This window comes from Bos javanicus, chromosome 11 (genome assembly GCF_032452875.1).
Source record: "Bos javanicus breed banteng chromosome 11, ARS-OSU_banteng_1.0, whole genome shotgun sequence".
Taxonomy (NCBI): Eukaryota; Metazoa; Chordata; class Mammalia; order Artiodactyla; family Bovidae; genus Bos; species Bos javanicus.
Window position 1 is genome coordinate 36,317,770 of NC_083878.1, and position 21,424 is coordinate 36,339,193.

The 21,424-nt window shown below is 39.6% G+C and overlaps 1 protein-coding gene and 1 pseudogene across 5 annotated transcripts in view; one reads left to right on the top strand and one right to left on the bottom strand.

Annotated features, from left to right (window-relative positions):
- Positions 1 to 21,424, bottom strand: part of ASB3 (ankyrin repeat and SOCS box containing 3) — a 120,742-nt gene that overhangs the window by 43,457 nt on the left and 55,861 nt on the right. For all 5 annotated transcript variants that reach the window (XM_061432353.1, XM_061432354.1, XM_061432350.1 and 2 more), the window contains exons 4-5: positions 1,872 to 1,984; positions 1,142 to 1,277 (exon numbers count right to left, since the gene is read on the bottom strand). In XM_061432353.1, coding sequence (XP_061288337.1) covers positions 1,142 to 1,277; positions 1,872 to 1,984 — 249 coding nt within the window. The remainder of the gene's footprint in view (positions 1 to 1,141; positions 1,278 to 1,871; positions 1,985 to 21,424) is intronic.
- On the top strand, positions 13,584 to 14,307 carry LOC133256478 (BRCA1-associated RING domain protein 1-like; annotated as a pseudogene).

The window sequence follows — 21,424 nt, forward strand, 5'->3', positions numbered from 1 at the left end:
TTGGAATTTTAGGGACTGGAAGTCATAAAATGCATCATGACAGTCTGTGGGAAGGTACAGCACAGAAGAAGGAAGATGAGAAATCAAAGTCCTGTGTCCGAGTCCCGATTCCACCAGTGAATAGCTTCTATTGTAGATCTTTGGCACGTCACTTAAACAGCTCGGAGTCTGGGATTCTTAATACAACAACAAAACACATGCTTGAATAAATGATTTTAGGGATTATCTCAACTCCAAAGATTTACAGACCTGATATTTGTAACATATCTTAATTTTACACTTAACGAATGCTTGTTTCTCTTGCTTACTATGTCAACTTGAGTATTTCAAGGTTTATAAGGAGAAAGCAGAAATAAGAAAATATGTGCTCTAAATAAACTTCGTTTTGGTAATTTATTAAAAGTTTAGATATTATAGAAGATATGTGAAAAGCCTAGGTATTAAAAAAACATTGTGTGGTGGCAAATCTGGTGTCTCTCCCATCTGCTCTTGACTACCCATGTTTTGTCAGGTTAGCACTGTGCGCACAGCAATGGTGTCAGAAGAACTGAAGAGCCCTTATATAACAAATGTTTCTGGTCACAGAAATTTCACAGAGTAATAAGCATGCCACCTTAACACCATCTTCTCTGACAGTGCTGAATATGTAATGGTTGTCACTGAAAAACTTTTAAGCAGGTTTATGTTGCTATTTATTAACATAATAGTGTAAACAGGCTTTGAAATAAACCCACTTAAATATCACACAATTAACCAAAATACACAAGTCAGAGGGTTAATGTACAAAATAGCTATCTAAAAGATTAATTAAGACTGTATTAGTCATGTACCCGAGAAAGTTGGAACCGTTCAAGTAGCTATAATGAAGGACAGCCCCATCATTCAACTTGCCAATAAACCTGCTTTAGCAATAGATCATTAAGAGGTTCTCCTGAGGTAAGTTAGTAGTTGCGCATTGTATCATGTTAGTTAATAGAGACTTAGTAACCAGGCTTACAAATTAACTTGTACGTACTCTTATTTACCACTAACATAAAACAATAAATTTCAGAACCTGATTTATATTTAGTTAAGAATTACTTTTCCTAGGAAGAAACAGCATTAAACTCATGATCGTAATAGTGCAAAGGATCAGTCTTACCCGATGATATAAGTATGCTCAAGCTTTCTAGCTTGCCATACTGAGCAGCCACAAATAAAGGTGTGATTCCAAAGTCATCCTGGCATTCCTTGTTTGCTCCTTTTTTAAGAAGCAATTTTATGATCTCAGCATTTCCCTAAGGCACAGATTCATATTTTAAATAAGACAAAACAAAAAAAATAGAAGATATCTCTTTTTTTATTGTTGTGTGTATATGTGCTTTTTATCCTCACTAAAGGAAAACTCTTTTTTTAAAGTGTTTTGGTCAATGGGAAGAAAGTGTTAATCATTATTCTGTACCTTAAGCTAGCCCATTAAACATAAACAGATAAAACAACGATCTCTAGGAATTAGAATCCTTATAAAATCCTGCAAAATTAGTTTGCAAGCCCAAGTACTAAGGTGTTATCACAGTTATCTAAACAAAGTGCTATAAATATAATAAGCCATTGCTCACTATCAATTTATATATCCCAAATATTCTGATGGCCTCTTAACTATGCTATCAACATTTGAAAAACTTACATAATCCCTGCAGCCCAAAGCTGCTAGAACTACTAGAGCAGCAGGCTTATTCAGAATGATCATTACCATTTAGACTGCCTTTCTGTACTGCATGAACCACCATAAATCACAGGCAAGTAGGAAGCAAAGACTGTATAGAATTGTCATTTTAAAAGGGTAAAACACACAATTTACATGGAAATGAAATAATAAATGCAGAGTTTACCTGAAAACTAGCCTGGTGCAAGGCGTTCCATCCACACATAGAATGGGATCCATTAACATTTGCTCCATATCGAAGCAGCAGCCTTAACACATCTATCTGTCCATTTTCAACAGCTGCAACACAGCAGTTAAAAAAATTATCATCAGTAAAAAGGCATGTTTGTACGACTGGGCACTTTGGTGATGTTTCCATCATTTATTCACCCAGAACTCACAATACTGTGAACATTCCTATCAACAAATCAAAACATATGTGTACTCCTTGTTCAAGTATAAAACATTTATCACAATTATCTCAACCCAAATCCAGTAATATATATACTCTTTTGGGACACACACAAAATTATTGTCAATTGTATCTTAAAAGATATAGAGGAAATGGAAGCAAGAGGCAAATATTTATTCTCTCTGATAATGGAGACAATATGTTTCTATTTTGTTAAAAATGTAACTGGAAGGGGCATGGGATGAACAGGTAAGAAGAAACAGCATCAGTCTGGAGAAACAGTCTCAAAAGAATTGGAACCTTGGCTACTATTACCATTTCATCACAAATGACAAGAGTAACTGACAAGCAAACTGAAAGCATAATACTCCAAGTCTGTACTTTAGATATTTTTAGCATAATAAACAACAATCTTTGTTACAATGATGTTCTTTTATTAACCAATGAAAATTTAGTAGAACTCTGCTTATTTGAACTAAAAGGGGACTCCAGACAAACTTAGGAGTGTTGTTAAAGAAATGCATATTATTTCACTACAGTAAATGAAACGAATAACTCCCAAGTTGCCACTACAATAGATTATTTGAAGGAAGAGTTTGCATGCCTATAGAGACCTAAAATCACTGCAGATGGTGACTGCAGCCATGAAATTAAAAGACATTTACTCCTTGGAAGAAAAGTTATGACCAACCTAGATAGCATATTGAAAAGCAGAGACATTACTTTGCCAACAAAGATCCGCCTAGTCAAGGCTCTGGTTTTTCCAGTGGGCATGTATGGATGTGAGAGTTGGACGGTGAAGAAAGGTGAGTGGCAAAAAATTGATGCTTTTGAACTGTGGTGTTGGAGAAGACTCTTGAGAGTCCCTTGGACTGCAAGGAGATCCAACCAGTCCATTCTGAAGGAGATCAGCCCTGGGATTTCTTTGGAAGGAATGATGCTAAGACTGAAACTCCAGTACTTTGGCCACCTCATGCAAAGAGCTGACTCATTGGAAAAGACTCTGATGCTGGGAGGGATTGGGGGCAGGAGGAGAAGGGGACGACAGAGGACAAGACGGCTGGATGGCATCACTGACTCAATGAACATGAGTTTGAGTGAACTCCAGGAGTTGGTGATGGACAGGGAAGCCTGGCGTGCTGCAATTCATGGGGTTGCAGAGTCGGACACGACTGAGCGACTGAACTGAACCGAACCGAACTGAACCCTACCTAATGAGGATGGACATAGGTATAATGCTATTAACTTGATACAACAAACAGTGGGGCTGAACTTTAACAGTATTATCCACCACAATATTTTGTTAAATTCTGGAGGAGTTAATGAAAAAATAGAACGCCAGAAGATAGTTGGACATTAACAAAATAAGTACACACACACACCATTAGCAAATTATGTACACTGTGAATTCTGTAGGTATCAGGCTATTACACTAACTTTTTAGAACTGTAACTGAAGAAATATCAGTACCTACAAGGATAGCAGAGATGTATAAAGGAAGCTCTGATTTCTGTGCCTGATGATGGGAAACGTGTTTTGAAAAACAAGATTTTTAATTTCATTTCAAGCATACAGTTATTCTGTATCTTCTACTGTTGTAGGAGGCAAGAAGTTAGAATCAACAAGTCTCAGTCAAAAGTTAAAAAGGCACTAGACACTCGGGCAAAGGACCACACTTGAAAAATGGTAATATAGATGAAACAATGGGAAGATAAAATCCTTAAATTTCCCTCATGAGGATAAAGAAGTTCTTTAAGCAAGAATTCTCTTATACTGGAAGGTTTCAGATATTCAAACACCTTGGTTGAGATAGTATCACTGAAGTAGTTTAACCTAACTTCTCTTATTTCTAAGTGAATATTCAAGGACATTTTATCAGGCAAAGAATGACAGTTTTTCAAGCTAAGTTATTTTTCTATAATCAATTAAAATCAACCTATTTTGGGGTGGAGGTCAGGATAGAAAGGAAGTAAATTTGTTTCATATCCAATTCATACATCATTATCAGTGACTGCTGGCAAAAATCACTCTACAGTCAAGACCCTGAGTTGAATATTATCAGGTTGTCAGTGGTGATATATGAAACAGAGTGAAAATAAGATTGTTTCCATGAATTAGGCTGGCCTTCTAAAAATGAAAGTCAAAAAAAATTTTGTTTTATTAAATACAGTACAGAAGTCAGAGAGAAAAATTTTAGTATCATAAATACACTAAGATATCTGATTTCTGTATGTCTAGTGAAAAAATTTCTCAGTGGCAAAGTAGTATTTTTATACCTTTGGCTAATTATCTCAAAACAAAGCAACTGGTTAACTAATAGGTAATAATTAAAAAACAGTGGTTTAGAAAAGTGTATTTAGAACTTACACCCTACTGAGACAGGCTGAGACCTAAGACCCACTATCATGCTTGCACCTGGACAAACATCTCCTCCAGCAACAATAGCAATAGATTGTGTGGTACTAAAAAGAACTGTATGCGTGCATAGATGGAGCAAATTCTGGACAAAAGAGACTAAAAAACCCAAATGCCACTTCTGAAGAGCCTAGAGCAAAAGGGGGTCGGGGGCAAAAGTAGGGTACTGTGCAGGCCCCCTGCACACAACACCACATAAGACGCTGGCAAGCTACCTAAGCCACTCCTCTGGCCCAAACTCTCCTCACTCTCCTACCCACATCCCACATAAGGAACAAGCTCGCCCCCACTCAGGAAATGAGCAAGGGAATCTGCTGTTTGTTCTCACTCCCACTGCTACAGCAGGGGCTCCAATAAAGCCTTGCTTGAATTTCTAGTCTGGCCTCTGATCAATTTCTATTGGTTAAGGAGGCCAAGAACCCTGGCTGGTAACACTACCATCAAAGCCTCTCCTTTGGAAGAACTGAGTAACTTCTTATTCTTATATAACAAGTTAACAAACTGGAGGGGCAGTGGGAACCATTCCATGACCAAGTGTATTATGCTTCAGTAAAAGTTAATTTAAAAAAATACCCAAACTTGAACTTAATATTTGTTCCTCCTTATCATAAGGAAACTATGCTTCTTGAGGAGAGAAACTGGGTCTCCTTCCCCTTACGTGCTCAAGGCCAATCTCAGACAGAAGACCAACAACAAATAAGCATTGACTAGGTGAATGAAACATAAATATCTAAAATAAAATGAGATTTTCTCTTTTTAAGAATTCATTCCTCTCCAAACAGAACAGGTTTCAGAACTGTATTTCTTGATATGACAATATAACGGCACTAAACGAGCCATTGTAACAGTAGAAAACAGAGAACAACTTTTTCTAGTATTAAACCATAGGCAAAAGACTGTGACTCCTAAAGAAAGGGAAGGAAATACATGAGGTGAGATCCATGATGACCCCAGCCATCTGCCTGGGGACATTTCTAGATTATGGGGCAGTGAGCTAAAGTCCAGGCATAAAAAGAATAAGGTTGAAGAAAGAATACTCCAAGAACAGGAAACAGCCCAGAAGAGTGCAGCAGTCCACTGAGCTGAGGAAGAGATCAGAGTTTAAGCAGTTGAAATTGGTGGGGCAAAGCCCAAAAGAAAAGAGAACTGTGCAGAGGGGAAGTCCCACTGTGGAAGTCTGCAAAGAATCCTTCCTGAGGTTCGGGTTACACACGTACAAGGGAGATGAATTTTACCAGAGAACTGCTAAAGAGTTAAGAGTGGAACAGACAACCAGAAGACAAACAGTGCTGAGGGGCAGTGGAACTTCTAGGAGTTCTGGCCCGCTCAGAGTGGTGAAACCACATGGCTTGCTACTTCAATACCTCATTAACACTCCGGGCATCTACCTAAGAAATCCAAAAGGCAGAGCCCTCGGAATAAAGACCACATCTAAGACTAAGCACTACTCTAGACCTTCTCTGCTGCGGCTGCTACTGCTGCTAAGTCCCTTCAGTCATGTCCGACTCTGTGCAACCCCATAGACGGCAGCCCACCAGGCTCCCCCGTCCCTGGGATTCTCCAGGCAAGAACACTGGAGCAGGTTGCCATTTCCTTCTCCCATGCATGAAAGTGAAAAGTGAAAGTGAAGTCGTTCAGTCGTGTCTGACTCTTAGCGACCCCATGGACTGCAGCCTACCAGGCTCCTCCATCTATGGGATTTTCCAGATCTTCTCTAACAAAACCTAAAATAAGCTCTGATCAGAATGCAGGCAGAGGATGGGAGTTGAGTCCTCCTGGAGGTCAGACCTGGAAAATATGATCTCAACAGAGCATAAAACCAAATCTAAACATATTTAAGGTGATAAGCCAATAAATAATCTATTATTTAAAAAAAGAAAAAAATCATTATTTCTCAGAGGATAACAAAATTCAAGTCTCTATGAAATACTATCCACAATGTCCAGTATACAAGTCAGAAAGTAGTAAGGAGAAACTAACCCCAAGACGGTCCAGATTCTGGATTGAATAGATTAACTAAAGCAGCTACTATAAAAATATATTAATATCTATGGTATACAGAGAGCCTAGAGAGAGAATCTGAGCAGAGGGAAAAAACTTTAAAAAAAAAAAAAAAAGAACCAAATGGAAATTCTAGAACTGAAAAAACAAATAGATGTGCTTGAAAGAGCAGAGATAGTAGAAGAGTTGATGATCTTGAAGACATTAATATAAATCATCCAATCTAAAGAAATGAGAGAGGAAAAAAAAACACTAAAGGAAAACCAACCGTGTATCAGGGCCCTGTGCACAACATCAAACAGTGCACCATACATTAGCTGGAGTCCCAAAAGGAGAAAAGAATAAGAATCAGGCACCAAAAAAACATAGTTGAAGAAATAATGCCTGAAATTTTACAAAATTTGATTTTAAAAACAAAAACAAAAGCCATATTCACTTACAGATCCCAGAAAATCAGCAAACCAGTGTTTTGGAAGTAGTCACTGTACTTAAGACTTCACATTACATGTAAGTTAAGGATGATTATATACACATACTTGACAGCTCTGTGGAAGAATTTAAATGATTATAAAAGGGGGTGCAAACAACAAGCCAATGAAATCAACTTAGCTATAATAATAGTTAATTTTTTTCCAGGGCTCTTCAGTTCAGTTCAGTTCATTCACTCAGTCATGTCCCACTCTTTGCAACCCCATGAACTGCAGCACGCCAGACCTTCCTGTCCATCAACAACTCCTGGAGTTTACCCAAAATCATGTCCGTTGTGTTGGTGATATTATGCAACCATCTCATCCTCTGTTGTCCAGCATCAGGGTCTTTTCAAATGAGTCAGTTCTTGGCATCTGGTAACCAAAGTATTGAAGTTTCAGCTTCAGCATCAGTCCTTCCAATGAATGTTCAGGACTGATTTCCTTTAGGATGGACTGGTTAGATCTCCTTGCAGCCCAAGGGACTCTCAAGAGTCTTCTCCAACACCACAGTTCAAAAGCATCAATTCTTCGGGGCTCAGCTTTTTTTATATTCTAACTCTCACATACATACATGACTACTGGAAAAATCATAGCCTTGACTAGATGGAACTTTGTTGAGAAAAGTCTTTGCTTTTTAATATGCTCTCTAGGTTGGGAGAAGGCAATGGCAACCCACTCCAGTACTCTTGCCTGGAAAATCCCATGGACGGAGGAGCCTGGTGGGCTGCAGTCCATGGCGTGGCTAAGAGTCAGACACAACTGAGTGACTTCACTTTCACTTTTCACTTTCATCCACTGGAGAAGGAAATGGTAACCCACTCCAGTGTTCTTGCCTGGTGAATCTCAGGGACAGGGGAGCCTGGTGGGCTGTGGTCTATGGGGTCACACAGAGTCAGACACTACTGAAGCAACTTAGCAGCAGCAGCAGCAGGTTGGTCATAACTTTCCTTCCAAGGAGTCTTATTTCATGGCTGCAATCACCATCTGCAGTGATTTTGGAGCCCAAAAATATAAAGTCTGATACTGTTTCCACTGTTTCTCCATCTATTTCCCATGAAGTGATGGGACCAGATGCCATGATCTTAGTTTTCTGAATGTTGAGTTTAAAGCCAACTTTTTCACTCTCCTCTTTCTCGTTCATCAAGAGGCTCTTTAGTTCTTCTTCACTTTCTGCCATAAGGGTGGTGTCATCTGCATATCTGAGGTTATTGATATTTCTCCCAGCAATCTTGATTCCAGCTTGTGCTTCATCTAGCCCAGCGTTTCTCATGATGTACTCTGCATAGAAGTTAAATAAGCAGGGTGACAATATACAGCCTTGACGTATTCCTTTTCCTATTTGGAACCAGTCTGTTGTTCCATGTCCAGTTCTAACAGTTGCTTCCTGACCTGCCTACAGGTTTCTTAAGAGGCAGGTCAGGTGGTCTGGTATTCTCATTTCTTTCAGAATTTTCCACAATTTATTGTGATCCACACAGTCAAAGGCTTTGGCATAGTCAATAAAGCAGAAATAGATGTTTTTCTGGAACTCTCTTGTTTTTTCAATAATCCAACAGATGTTGGCAACGTGATCTCTCATTCCTCTGCCTTTTCTAAATCCAGCTTGAACATCTGGAAGTTCACGGTTCATGTATTGCTGAAGCCTGGAGAATTTCGAGGATTACTTTACTAGTGTGTGAGATGAGTGCAACTGTGCAGTAGTTTGAGCATTCTTTGGCATTGCCTTTCTTTGGGATTGGAATGAAAACTGACCTTTTCCAATCCAGGGCTCTTATTTGCATTCAAAAGAAAACTGACCATTTTACCACGTCCTTTAAGACTCAGCAATAGTCAAATTAATCCAATCGTTCAACCGTGCCAAAGACAGTACTAAGCACAAGAGGCATAGAAAGCAATCAACCTACAAAGCAGTTGCCTTCATGGAACTTCTATTCTAGCGGGACTGATAATAAGTAAGCACACGGATAAAATAAGTTCTGACAAAAGTAACTGTGAAATTATTTTTTGAAAAAAAAGTGAAACTAACCAGGTAAAGTAACAGGCAGTAACTGAGTTTGAGAATGCTATGGTCTGATCTCGGAAGCTAAGCAGGGTCGGATCTGGTTAGTACTTGGTTGGGAGAATGCCACGGTAGAAAATGGGACAGACATCATCTCTTTGAAACAGAAACTTCTGAACAGAGAAATGAGAGAAGCAGTAAGCATGCAAAAAAGTGGAAGGCGAGTACTCCAAACAGGAAATAGGAAGTATAAAGGCAGTGAGGTAGAAGAGCTGAGTATGCGTAAGGAATAATAAGATGGTCAGGAGAGGAAATAAAGCAACAAAGGTACAAAGAAGTCAAATTTTGTAAGCCCTGAAAAAAGTTAGGTGTTTTTGCTTTTTTTTTTTTTTTTTAAGGAAAAATGAATTTGTAGAAACTTCTAGGAGCACAGCTCATCACCTGCTTGTTCAGAACATAAATCTTGAGGAGTTGAGTGATCTGCCCAATGTCACAGAGCTAATGTCTATCAGACTGGAGACCAAGCTTCCCAGCTATTAGTTAGGACTCCCTCAACTAGTCCCGGTAATATTAAAAAGAATAGGAGTCAGCAAACTTTCTGTAAAGAGCCAGAAAATATAGACAGTCCTCAACTTAAGACGGTTCAGCAACGATTTTTTAACTTTTACAATGATGTAAAAGGGAGACACATTCAGAAGAAACTGCACTTTGAATTTTGATATTTTCCTGGGCTAGCAACATGTGGTATGACCATCTCTCACAACACTGGACAGTGGCAGCAAGCTGCAGCTCCCCATCAGACAGCCACCAAATCATGAGGATAAACAAATGACACACTCACAACCATTCTGTTTTTCACTTTCAGTATAGTTTCAATAAGTTACATGAGATATTTAACACTTTATTATAACATAAGCTTTGTGTAAGATGTTTGTGCCTAATGTAAGGCACAATGTAGGCTAATGAACGTGTTATGAGCACATTTAAGGTAGGCTAGACTAGGCAATGACGTCCGGTAGGCTAGATGTATTAAGTGGATTTTTAACTTACAACATTTTAAGCTTACAGTGGGTTTACTGGGATGTAACCCTTTCCTAAGTTGAGGAAGATCTGAATTCTATTTCATCTAGCTTCTCTGGTTCAACATTATATTTATAAGATTTGTCAGTATTATTGCCTCCAGTTGCCGATCACTCCTTTTTGTTGCTGTATACCATTTCATTGTGTAAACAGAACACAATTTATTTACCTGTTCTATTGCTGGTAGATGCTATTTGGATAGCTTTCTGTCTGGGGCTGTTAAAGAGTGTGCAACAATAAGAATATTCTAGTACATGTCACTTTTAGTGAACACTGATACACATTACTTTTGCATATATTCCTAAGGACGGAATTGTTGGGACAGAAGATATGTACATATTTAGCTTTAGTAAATTCTTCCAAACAGTTTCTCTAAGTGGCTAAAACAAATTCACACTCCCACCAGCAATCTATCTTCCAGTTGCTCCACATCCTCATAAGCACTTCAATCTTTTCTTTTTTAGCCATTCTGGTAGATGTGTAATGTTTACTCTTACCTTAAGCATCAGTTACCTTAAATTCTCTTTGAAAGTTGTCGAGATATGAATAAATAAACAAAATATAACACTGTCTTTGTTCTGAGTTCCTTTGGGACTCATTAACTTGGGTACAAGTCAAGTCATGTTAACTGTAAACTAAAATTTCAAATCCTGACATTGGGGTTACAGAAGAAACAATTTGATAATAGCTATAACTGGCTGACAGTACACAGGAGTTCACTATATTATGTTCTCTTTTCAAATACATTTTAAATGCTTCACAATAAAAGTTTTTAGTATTTTTCACTAGCTCATGGCCCCACCTGCATTATATGGAAACTGCATTACCTAACAAATTCTACCCCAACAAAGACTTCTAGTCTCCTAAACCTCTCATCTTCTGCTCTGAGACACCTTCCTGGTGGTTCACAGTTGTAAAGGCCATTTGAAGTTTATAACTGGCACAGTGCCAACGAGAATGTCACCCAGGCCATAGGCTTATCTCCCAATTCTGAATATGCAAGATGCCAAAGTACTGCTGGTTTCCCTGCAGTCCTACTGTATAGGCAACATGCTATGTATCTGACCACCCGTGGAAAAGATGCCCTGTACCCTAACCTTCAACATGTTCTGTCCCTAAGCCTCCTACAGTGTAGGGCCACTAATAACCCTGTGCCTCTCAGAGCTGCTCACAGAAACATATCCTTCACCTTCTGCTTTCAGCTCCTTTCACTACAGGGCTCAAATATGAATTCCAGGCTGTTCTTCAATACCCATGTTTCCCAAAAGCCCCCCTACCTCCCGGTCACGCAAATAAAAATCCCCACCTGAAAACCATTAATTCTACCCCCAAATTTGCCATCTACTGGTTCATGCTCACACAAATGCTCAGATGTCTCAAACATATCGAATTATAATTTAGGATCATAATGGTGTCCTAACTCTAATGGAAAGAACACAGACTGTGTAGTCAGGCACTCTGCCCAGCTACGAGCAAGTTATTCCCTCATTCACACTTATAAAATAGGACTAATCTACTTACCTAGGGGTTTTTATTTTGACTAAATAATTAATATAAGTAAATATATAAGTGCTCAATAAATGTTCCTTCTTTCCCTCCCTCAGTCCCCTTACCCACTTCCTGATAAACTACTGGTCAACTTCTCTTCCTAACACTCTACAAATAGGATACTCAGAAGGTTATTAGCTTTTCAATCATGAGGAATTAGGCCATAATTATACCTCAATTATACAGACCTCTGATTAAACTTCTCTTACTGGTCACCAACACTCCATGTACCCTAAGGTCAGTCTGTCCCCTTTGCAGAATCAGTCCTTCTGACCAACAACCCAATTAACTGCAGCAAACATCACCAGCACTACAGGAACCGCATATTCAGGTCCCCTTCAAAATGAGAGTGCAGACTCTGAGGTTTCCCCAATTTACTGTCCAAATTATTTCCTCCATGATAATCACCCACAAATCAGCTTTATTAGTTTAATAAATGCTTATGTTTAACTTTCCTCCTCCACAGCCATAACTGATCTTACAAACATATACACTATTTCCCATTCAAAAAAGGAATTCAAAGCCCATAATCCTTTCTTTCCATGGTCACCTCCTCTATGAACAGTCATTCACTTGCCTGATTTTTCTCTCTTTCAAAAAACGGAACTGGGTCTACAGGTAGGCAGATGTTTATTAACACAGAACCTTTATGCTTTTTTTTTGTCCTTCCACTTCCTGTCAAAGTTTTCACAGACCTAAAGACACTTCTTTAGATGGTTTGGAGCGTAAGTCTGATAATCACCTAATCAACTGAGAATAATGAGGGAAATTCAGTTGCAATTTCTACCATCCCACTGATAAGCAAAGTTGACAGGATAAGTTGGTGTTTTCTTTGTTCCCTCACCTCTCTACATGGGACCCACCTAGTACTACATGCTATGGCAAAAAGGACCAACATTCCGAAGACAGAAGAGGACTACAGCTCATTTAAGGATGTACAAAGAGCTACACTCTCCAATGCAGAAGCCAGCAGCCATATGTGGCTACTTATATCTGATTAAAATAAAATGAAAATTTGAATACGTCAATCAAACTAGCCTCATGGAAACTGTTCAAGATCCACACTAGGCTAGTGATTGGACAGTACAAATTTAGGACACTTTCAAGAGTTACTGTACTGTCAAACTCAGCACATTTTTTAGCCTTAAGAATTGTTGCAAGCTCACTGAGCGTTTTCTGTTGTTCGGAAGAAAGTCCACTGCCTATAAGTGCAAGAGGCCCATCCCAATGCTGACCAGTGTTTACTACTGAGCAATGGCTGGTTGATGATGATTCCTTCTTCTCCAGTAGCAGCAACAGCGATTTCATATTTTTACTGCCTGCATAATCCACAGGCTGCAGACCAAATATGTTGACTGCCTCCCTGGAGCCTCCAAGGCAAGTAACAGCTTGACAACGTGCACATGCCCCTTCTTCACTGCGTCATGAAAAGGTGAGTCATTCTGAAACCCAGTGGTGCTCACCAACGCCTTGTGCTGGAGCAGCAATTCCACCACCTTCAGGTGGTCATGACTGAAGGCTTCGTGCAATGGTGTCCATCTGGCATGGTCTTTAACATTTGGGTCTCTTCCACTTTGTAAGAAGTATTCAACAGAAGGGATGTCACCCTTAATTGAAGCAATATGGAGCAAAGTCTCTCCTCGATGATTTCTCTTCACAGCTGTAAGGTAATGGGCCACAGCTTTGTTGCTGAGGGACTACACATCATTCGTCTGTAACTTGGACTATTCAGTGTAGAAGGCAGCGTACCTGGTGAAAGGCTAACGGATTCATCCAATACAGTACGGCTTTTCCTCCTTAACGTGTCACCAACTTTGTTTGAAGGTGGTGAAGAACAGCCAGGCAATGGCATGTTTTCTGAGAGCACTGTTCGCTTAACAGAGTTTCCACCAGTGCTCTGACTGCTGCTTCTGCATCTCTTAGAAACAGGACTGGAAATTCTGTTGTGATGCCCACGCTTCCCATTACAACCTAATGGCAAGGATTTCTTGGACGGAAGATAGTTTGCAGAGACTGTCTTTTCAGGAGTCACTACTTCATTCTTGCTCTCAATTTCTGGAGATTGCAAGGATTCTTAAGGCTAAAAAATGTGCTGAGTTTGACAGTACAGTAACTCATATCATTATTCCTGGTGATACAGTTCAAAGCACCCTGAAATGTATGCTTAGAATTCTCAGTGGATGCTGGATCCTAAAATTTGAATGGGTGAAAGCATGTCTACCAAGCAAAGAATGCGAACAGGAAGAAAAGTATGAAATTCCTGAAGGACCACAGAAAAGCAGGTTCAACAGAGAACAGCTGTTGCCAAAGCTGTTTGATGGATGTTACTTCTATTTTGGGGGAACCTTCAAACACTATCCAAAGGACAACCTTTTTAAGCTTGTCGCAGCCAGTGGGGGCCAGATCCTCATTAGAAAGCCCAAGCCAGACAGTGACATGACTCAAACCATCAATACAGTCGCGTACCATGCCAAACCTGATTCTGATCAGCGCTTCTGCACACAGTATATCATCTATGAGGACTTGTCTAATCATCGCCCAGAAAGGGTTCGGCACGGCAGTCTGGATGGCTCCTTCCAGCTGGTTTATAGATTGTGTGATGTCCTTTGAGTTGCTCCCTCTTGACAATTGAACTCACACAGTGTGATAACCTAGTGATTGCACTGTTTTCATCAGTCACATTTTTACAAATAGGTAGACTCATTCATCGGAGAAGGTGATGGCACCCCACTCCAGTACTCTTGACTGGAGAGTCCCATGGATGGAGGAGCCTGGTGGGCTGCAATCCATGGGGTCGCGAAGAGTTGGACACGTCTGAGAGACTTCACTTTCACTTTTCACTTTCATGCATTGGGTTGGAGAAGGAAATGGTAACCCACTCCAGTTTTCTTGCCTGGAGAATCCCAGGGACGGGAGAGGCTGGTGGGCTGCTGTTCATGGGGTCACACAGAGTCAGACATGACTGAAGTGACTTAGCAGCATCAGTAGCGGCAAGTTCCACAGGACAGCTTTGGTCTACATTTTAGAATTTAACTGAACTGAATTTAACCTAGAATACTAGGCATATCTACCTCCAAGATACATGCCTGGCAATGAGGACAGGGGGCCAGGCCATTAGTTGTGGTTCCTATGGTTTGAGACAGGTGTTCCAGGAGAGAAAGGAAATGAGTAATTCTGGAACCTGGAAAAGTACTGTGGATTCTCAAAGAGAAAAAGAAAGTAGAATCATAGGATCTGATATTACACTGTCATCCAACAGAGACCAAAGTTCAAGGATAAAGAATAAAGATGAAATAAAACATCTCATTTTGAAGACAGAGCTCAGAGTGCCTGGGGTACACAGAGAGAGGGGAGAAAGGCTTTCCTTTCTTCAATCCAAACAGATTTTGTCTATAAGACTCTAGCTGAGACAGCAGAAAAGAAAAACCAGAAGCTCTGAGGATAGGGACACTGCTCTTCCCACAACAGGTCAGACTACTGTGCTGAAGAAACTATACAAACTGAAGTCTAAGAAAGCAAAAATGATATGAGAACATCATTTCCTGCAATAAGTTCTAGGGAGACATTTATACTGTTGAAGAAACACAGTTTTTCCATTTCCTATATTTAAGAGGGGAAAAAGAAGTAATCTGGGATAACATAACCTGAATATCAAATATTGTTGAAAAGAAGAAATCAAGGAAATGGAAGCATCCGCACATGAAACTTCTAACCAAAATCAAAACTCAGCTGAGGCACGGAGCACACTGAGTGCAGTCACAAGGCCCACACAAAGATTTCATGAACATGTGGACTCAACACAGGATTCTCATCTGGGAGAAACAGGATAAGAAATAAAGAGCTACACAAAATATAAGTAATAAATCTAGGAATAAGAAACTCAAACTAAAAATAGTAAGCAATGATCATTATTTAATGCAGCATTCATTAAAGAATAAATTTCTAAAGGAAGGACTTTTAAAAATGTGATTATCCTACTGAATATTCTTTTGGAAAAATGCCTAAAGTGACACTGTGTTCTAAGGAACTCCTGCAGACAAGTTCTGTCGAAACGCAAAAATTGTAGTGAGTTTTTTACATCTACAAGCTAGAAATATACTCTTTCATCTTGAGGCTCAGATTTTGACCACAATTCTACTGAGAAATATCATGATCAGTAAGGCTGTATAGATATGCAGATGATACCACCCTTATGGCAGAAAATGAAGAGGAACTAAAAAGCCTCTTGATGAAAGTGAAAGAGGAGAATGAAAAAGTTGGCTTAAAGCTCAACATTCAGAAAACTAAGATCATGGCAAATGGTCCCATCACTTCATGGCAAATAGATGGGGAAACAGTGGAAACACAGACTTTATTTTGGGGGGCTCCAAAATCACCGCAGATGGTGACTGCAGCCATGAAATTAAAAGACGCTTACACCTTGGAAGAAAAGTTATGACCAACCTAGATAGCATATTCAAATGCAGAGACACTACTTTGCCAACAAAGGTCCGTCTAGTCAAGGCTATGGTTTTTCCTGTGGTCATGTATGGATGTGCGAGTTGGACTGTGAAGAAAGCTGAGCGCCTAAGAATTGATGCTTTAGAACTGTGGTGTTGGGGAAGACTCTTGAGAGTCCCTTGGACTGCAAGGAGATCCAACCAGTCCATTCTGAAGGAGATCAGTCCTGGGATTTCTTTGGAAGGAATGATGCTAAAGCTGAAGCTCCAGTACTTTGGCCACCTCATGTGAAGAGTTGACTCATTGGAAAAGACTCTGATGCTGGGAGGGATTGGGGGCAGGAGGAGAAGGGGATGACAGAGGATGAGATGGCTGGATGGCATCACTGACTCGATGAACGTGAGTCTGAGTGAACTCTGGGAGTTGGTGATGAACAGGGAGGCCTGGCGTGCTGAGATTCATGGGGTCGCAAAGAGTCACACATGACTGAGCGACTGAACTGAACTGAACTGAACTGAAGCATGTATAGAACAGTTTAACCACAGGCTGGACATCTCCTCCACTTATAGCAAGAAGTTGGTGATTTCTGAGGGATCTCAGAGATTACCTATATATTATATTAGTACATTTAATTTATACATGAATTTTTAACTGCATCTACACTCTGAAGTTCTGCATCTATTCTCCATTATGCACTTCATTTTTCTATACAATTCAACAATAAAATATTTTTCATTGTTTATCTAATTTGTGCAAACCTTTTCCCTATCTCTTTCACAAAGCAAAAAAGAATATTTGCAACAATTTTATCTACTGTGTATTTCTCTGGTCCTGTGATTACACTGACATCTGGTGGCACCAGAAAAGAATCTAGACAGCAATGAAAAATAAATTTTTTTCCACTGTTGTGAATTCATCCTACGAATTCTATGACCTCAGATTTTATGTTTTTCTAAGATTACGTATTCCTAGGACAGTAAAGTACTATACTAACTTCACTGATGGCACATGTTAGTTTCAAACTTTCACTTTAATAAAGTGACTGGCAAAGATGGAAAATTATTTCAAAAATGTCACTGGGTAAGCTGGACTACCCACAGGTATTTATCTCATAATTAAATTTTATAATCAGAATGGGATAACCAACAAAACCTTACTGTATAGCACATGGAACTCTGCTCAATGTTATGTGCCAGCCTAGATGGGAGTGGGGGTTTAAGGGAGAATGGAATCATATATTCATATGGCTGAGTCCCTTCACCATTCACAAAACTATCAAAACATTGTTAATTGGCTATACTCCAATACAAAATATTTGCAGTGTTAAAAAAGAATTAAATTCAAATATAAAAAATAAAGTTGAAGAAGCAAAAAAATAAATAAATTTTATAATCAGAACAGTTAAAGTAAGTCTTTCCCATTAAAGATATATACATAGTTTCAAGCACTGTTCCTATATATTCAAATATATTTCTATAATGTGTCTTGGCCCTGAAGCTTTAGTCTGAGAAGTGAAAAGGGAAGTCGCACAGTCGTGTCTGACTTCTTTGCAACCCCATGGACTATAGTCCGTGGAATTCTCCAGGCCAGAATACTGGGTAGCGTTCCCCTTCTCCAGGGGATCTTCCCAACCCAGGGATTGAACCTAGGTCTCCTGCATTGCAGGTGGATTCTTTACCAGCTGAGCTACCAGGGAAGCCCACTGATCTCTTACTGGGCCTAATTTAAGTTAAACTTTATCATGCTGCTGCTGCTGCTAAGTCGCTTCAGTCATGTCCGACTCTGTGCGACCCCATAGACGGCAGCCCAGCAGGCTCCCTCATCCCTGGGATTCTCCAGGCAAGAACACTGGAGTGGGTTGCCATTTCCTTCTCCAATGCATGAAGGTGAAAAGTGAAAGTGAAGTTGCTCAGTTGTGTCCGACTCTTAGCAACCCCATGGACTGCAGCCTACCAGGCTCCTCTGTCCATGGGATTTTCCAGGCAAGAGTACTGGAGTGGGGTGCCATTGCCTTCTCCAAACTTTATCATAGGTATACATTTATAGGAAAAAACAGTACACACATGGTTTGTGTGTGTATAATCTGAGGTTTCCAGCATCCACTGGTGATCTTGGAACAATATATGCTCCAAAGATAAGGGAGAACTACTAAATTGACATAAAATTAAAAAACAAACAAAACTAACCCAGGGTTCAAACCCAAGTCTCCCACATTGCAGGTGGATTCTTTACCAGCTGAACCACAAGAGGAGCCAATCTTTAGTCTAAAACGTAGTATTTTACTGCTTAGAAAATATTTTTCTAAAGTTATAATGAAAAGTTCACTTCTTATAAAGGACCTGGTGTCTCCCAATAACTAACAATCTTAAAAATGTATACTGATGGGAAAAACCATGACCTCATGGACAAAGTTTATTAGGAATATATTAATAACAAAGCTTATGAAAAGTACCTAATTCCATGATATGTCTCTTATTTCTGATACAGAGAAGTCAAATGGGCAATTAGACAACAGAGACCATATCCAGAAAAGCACATCTTTCAATCACTTGGAAGTCTTAGGAGACAAAAAACTAAAATTCTACTATTTTATTATTTCTCCACATGCCTCCCCACCAACAGAGCTGAGAGAAACATTTTAGACAGCACATCTTTAAATTTACATATTCATCCAGAATTATAACAGTGAATTCTACAACTCTTTATAATTATCCAATTCACACTCCTGAAATTCTCATAAAGCAGTATCCTCCTTACAGAAGCCACCTCTGCATGATCTCTCCACAGTATGGCTTAGAGAAATAAATCACTACACTGAGGAGTCCCTAGCAAAGAAAAAGTATATGGCAAAACATCCCTCATCCCAAGGACTCCTAATTATAGAGAAGCAACACTTTTATTTCAGCCATGCTAACCAGTGATGTTCATTACACAATTGGCCAGTGGCAATAATAATCATAAATAAAGGAACAACTGCATTAACTATGTAATGATTCCACCTAACAGCCACACATCCATACTGTACAGCAGTGCTACTCAATACTGTTCACAGCCTGTTGATCTACCAACTGTTATCAGTCCTCAACAAAATGAGAAATTTTTACCAGAATATAAATCAATTATGTCCTTAAAACATATTGTTTAGTTCAGCTGACATTTTTCTTGAAAGAAAACTATTTTGATGAAGGAAGTTGCACAAATGTAAATCACTGATTTACATTATGGCTCAAGCCCCTTATCAACAGACTGACATTTTTGAGTAGCACTGCTCTATGGTATCTAAAGAGAACAGAGACTGCATTGTAGGAGCAGGATGGGGTGAGGAATGGCTCATTTAAGTCTATTTCTACCATATACTGGAATATTAAACTATACATACTACTGACATCAAGAATTTTTGTCTTACTTTAAAAATATGGGCCTCCAATTTTAATACTGTGGATAAAGTAGTTCCCCTTACTCTTCTTAGAAAGCATTAAAGAGCAATTAATCCAAAATCAGCAAAGAAAATAAGAAATAAAAACACATTCTGCATTTTTAGCAAAACTACAAATCCCACTAAAACTTCAGATCAAAAATAGGTAGGAGCTTTCAAAACAGAGGTTAATCGCGGGTCCTTGTGGGACGAAGGGCAGAAAGTGTCAACTGCACCTCTCACAAGCAGCCAGCAAAGTAAACTTCTCAGAGGTGAGATGGAGACTCCCTCTGAGGGGCAAAACATAAATGTCCAGCAGAGGGATAAGATTCATGAACTGGAAGAAAGAATACATATGGACAGAGTTGAAATCTCAAAGTCAGAAGAGCTGGGTCTAAATAAGGAATAACACAAACATGCTATACTTGCAGGACTAGTTTGTCTGGGCTAGCACGAAGTGAAGCTGCCTTGCAAAACCCCCACAGCTGCCTAATTCAACTAATCAGTGAAAGATAATGAATTCACTCACTGGAAAAGTTCAGTTCACTTCACTTCACTTCAGTCACTCAGTCATGTCCGACTCTTTGCGACCCCATGGACTTCAGCACACCAGGCCTTCCTGTCCATCACCAACTCCCGGAGTTTACCCAAAATCATGTCCATTGAGTCGGTAATGCCATCTAACCATCTCATCCTCTGTCGTCCCCTTCTCCACCCGCCTTCAATCTTTCCCAGCATCAGGGTCCTTTCAAATGAGTCAGCTCTTTGCATCAAGTGGCCAAAGTACTGGAACTTTAGCTTCAGCATCAGTCCTTCCAATGAATATTCAGGACTAATTTCCTTTAGGATGGACTGGTTGGATCTCCTTGCAGTTCAAGGGACTCTCAAGAGTCTTCTCCAACACCACAGTTCAAAAGCATCAATTCTTCGGTGCTCAGCTTTCTTTATAGTCCAACTCTCACATCCATACATGACTACTGGAAAAACCATAGCCTTAACTAGAAAGACCTTTGTTGACAAAGTAATGTCTCTGCTTTCTAATATGCTGTCTAGGTTGATCATAACTTTTCTTACAAGGAGGAAGCATTTTTTAATTTCATGGCTGCAGTCACCATCTGCAGTGATTTTGGAGTCCAAAAAAATAAAGTCTGACACTGTTTCCACTGTTTCCCCATCTATTTGTCATGAAGTGATGGGACCAGATGCCATTATCTTAGTTTTCTGAATGTTGAGCTTTAAGCCAACTTTTCACTCTCCTCCTTCACTTTCATCAACAGGCTCTTTAGTTCTTCTTTGTGAGTGGTATCATCTGCATATCTGAGGTTATTGATATTTCTCCCAGGATTCTTGATTCCAGCTTGTGCTTCATCTAGCCCAGCGTTTATCATGATGTACTCTGCATATAAGTTAAATAAGCAGGGTGACAATATACAGCCTTGACGTACTCCTTTTCCTATTTGGAACCAGTCTGTTGGTCCATGTCCAGTTCTAACTGTTGCTTCCTGACCTGCATACAGGTTTCACAAGAGGCAGGTCAGGTGGTCTGGTATTCCCATCTCTTTAAGAATTTTCCACAGTTCGTCGTGATCCTCATAGTCAAAGGCATTGGCATAGTCAACAAAGCAGAAATAGATGTTTTTCTGGAACTCTCTAGCTTTTTCAATGATCCACTGGATATTGGCAATATGATCTCTGGTTCCTTTGCCTTTTCTAAAATGACCATGATGCTTTTGGGAAAGCATTGAGGGCAGTAGGAGAAGGGGACAAAAGAGGATGAGAAGGATGGATGGTATTATTGACTCAATGGACATGAGTCTGAGCGAACTCTGGGAGATAGTGAAGGACAGGAAAGCCTGGTGTGCTACAGTCCATGAGATCACAAAGAGTCAAACATGACTGAGGAACTGAACAACAAATGAATTCACACCCAAAAACCATGCTGCTGCTGTTGCTGCTAAGT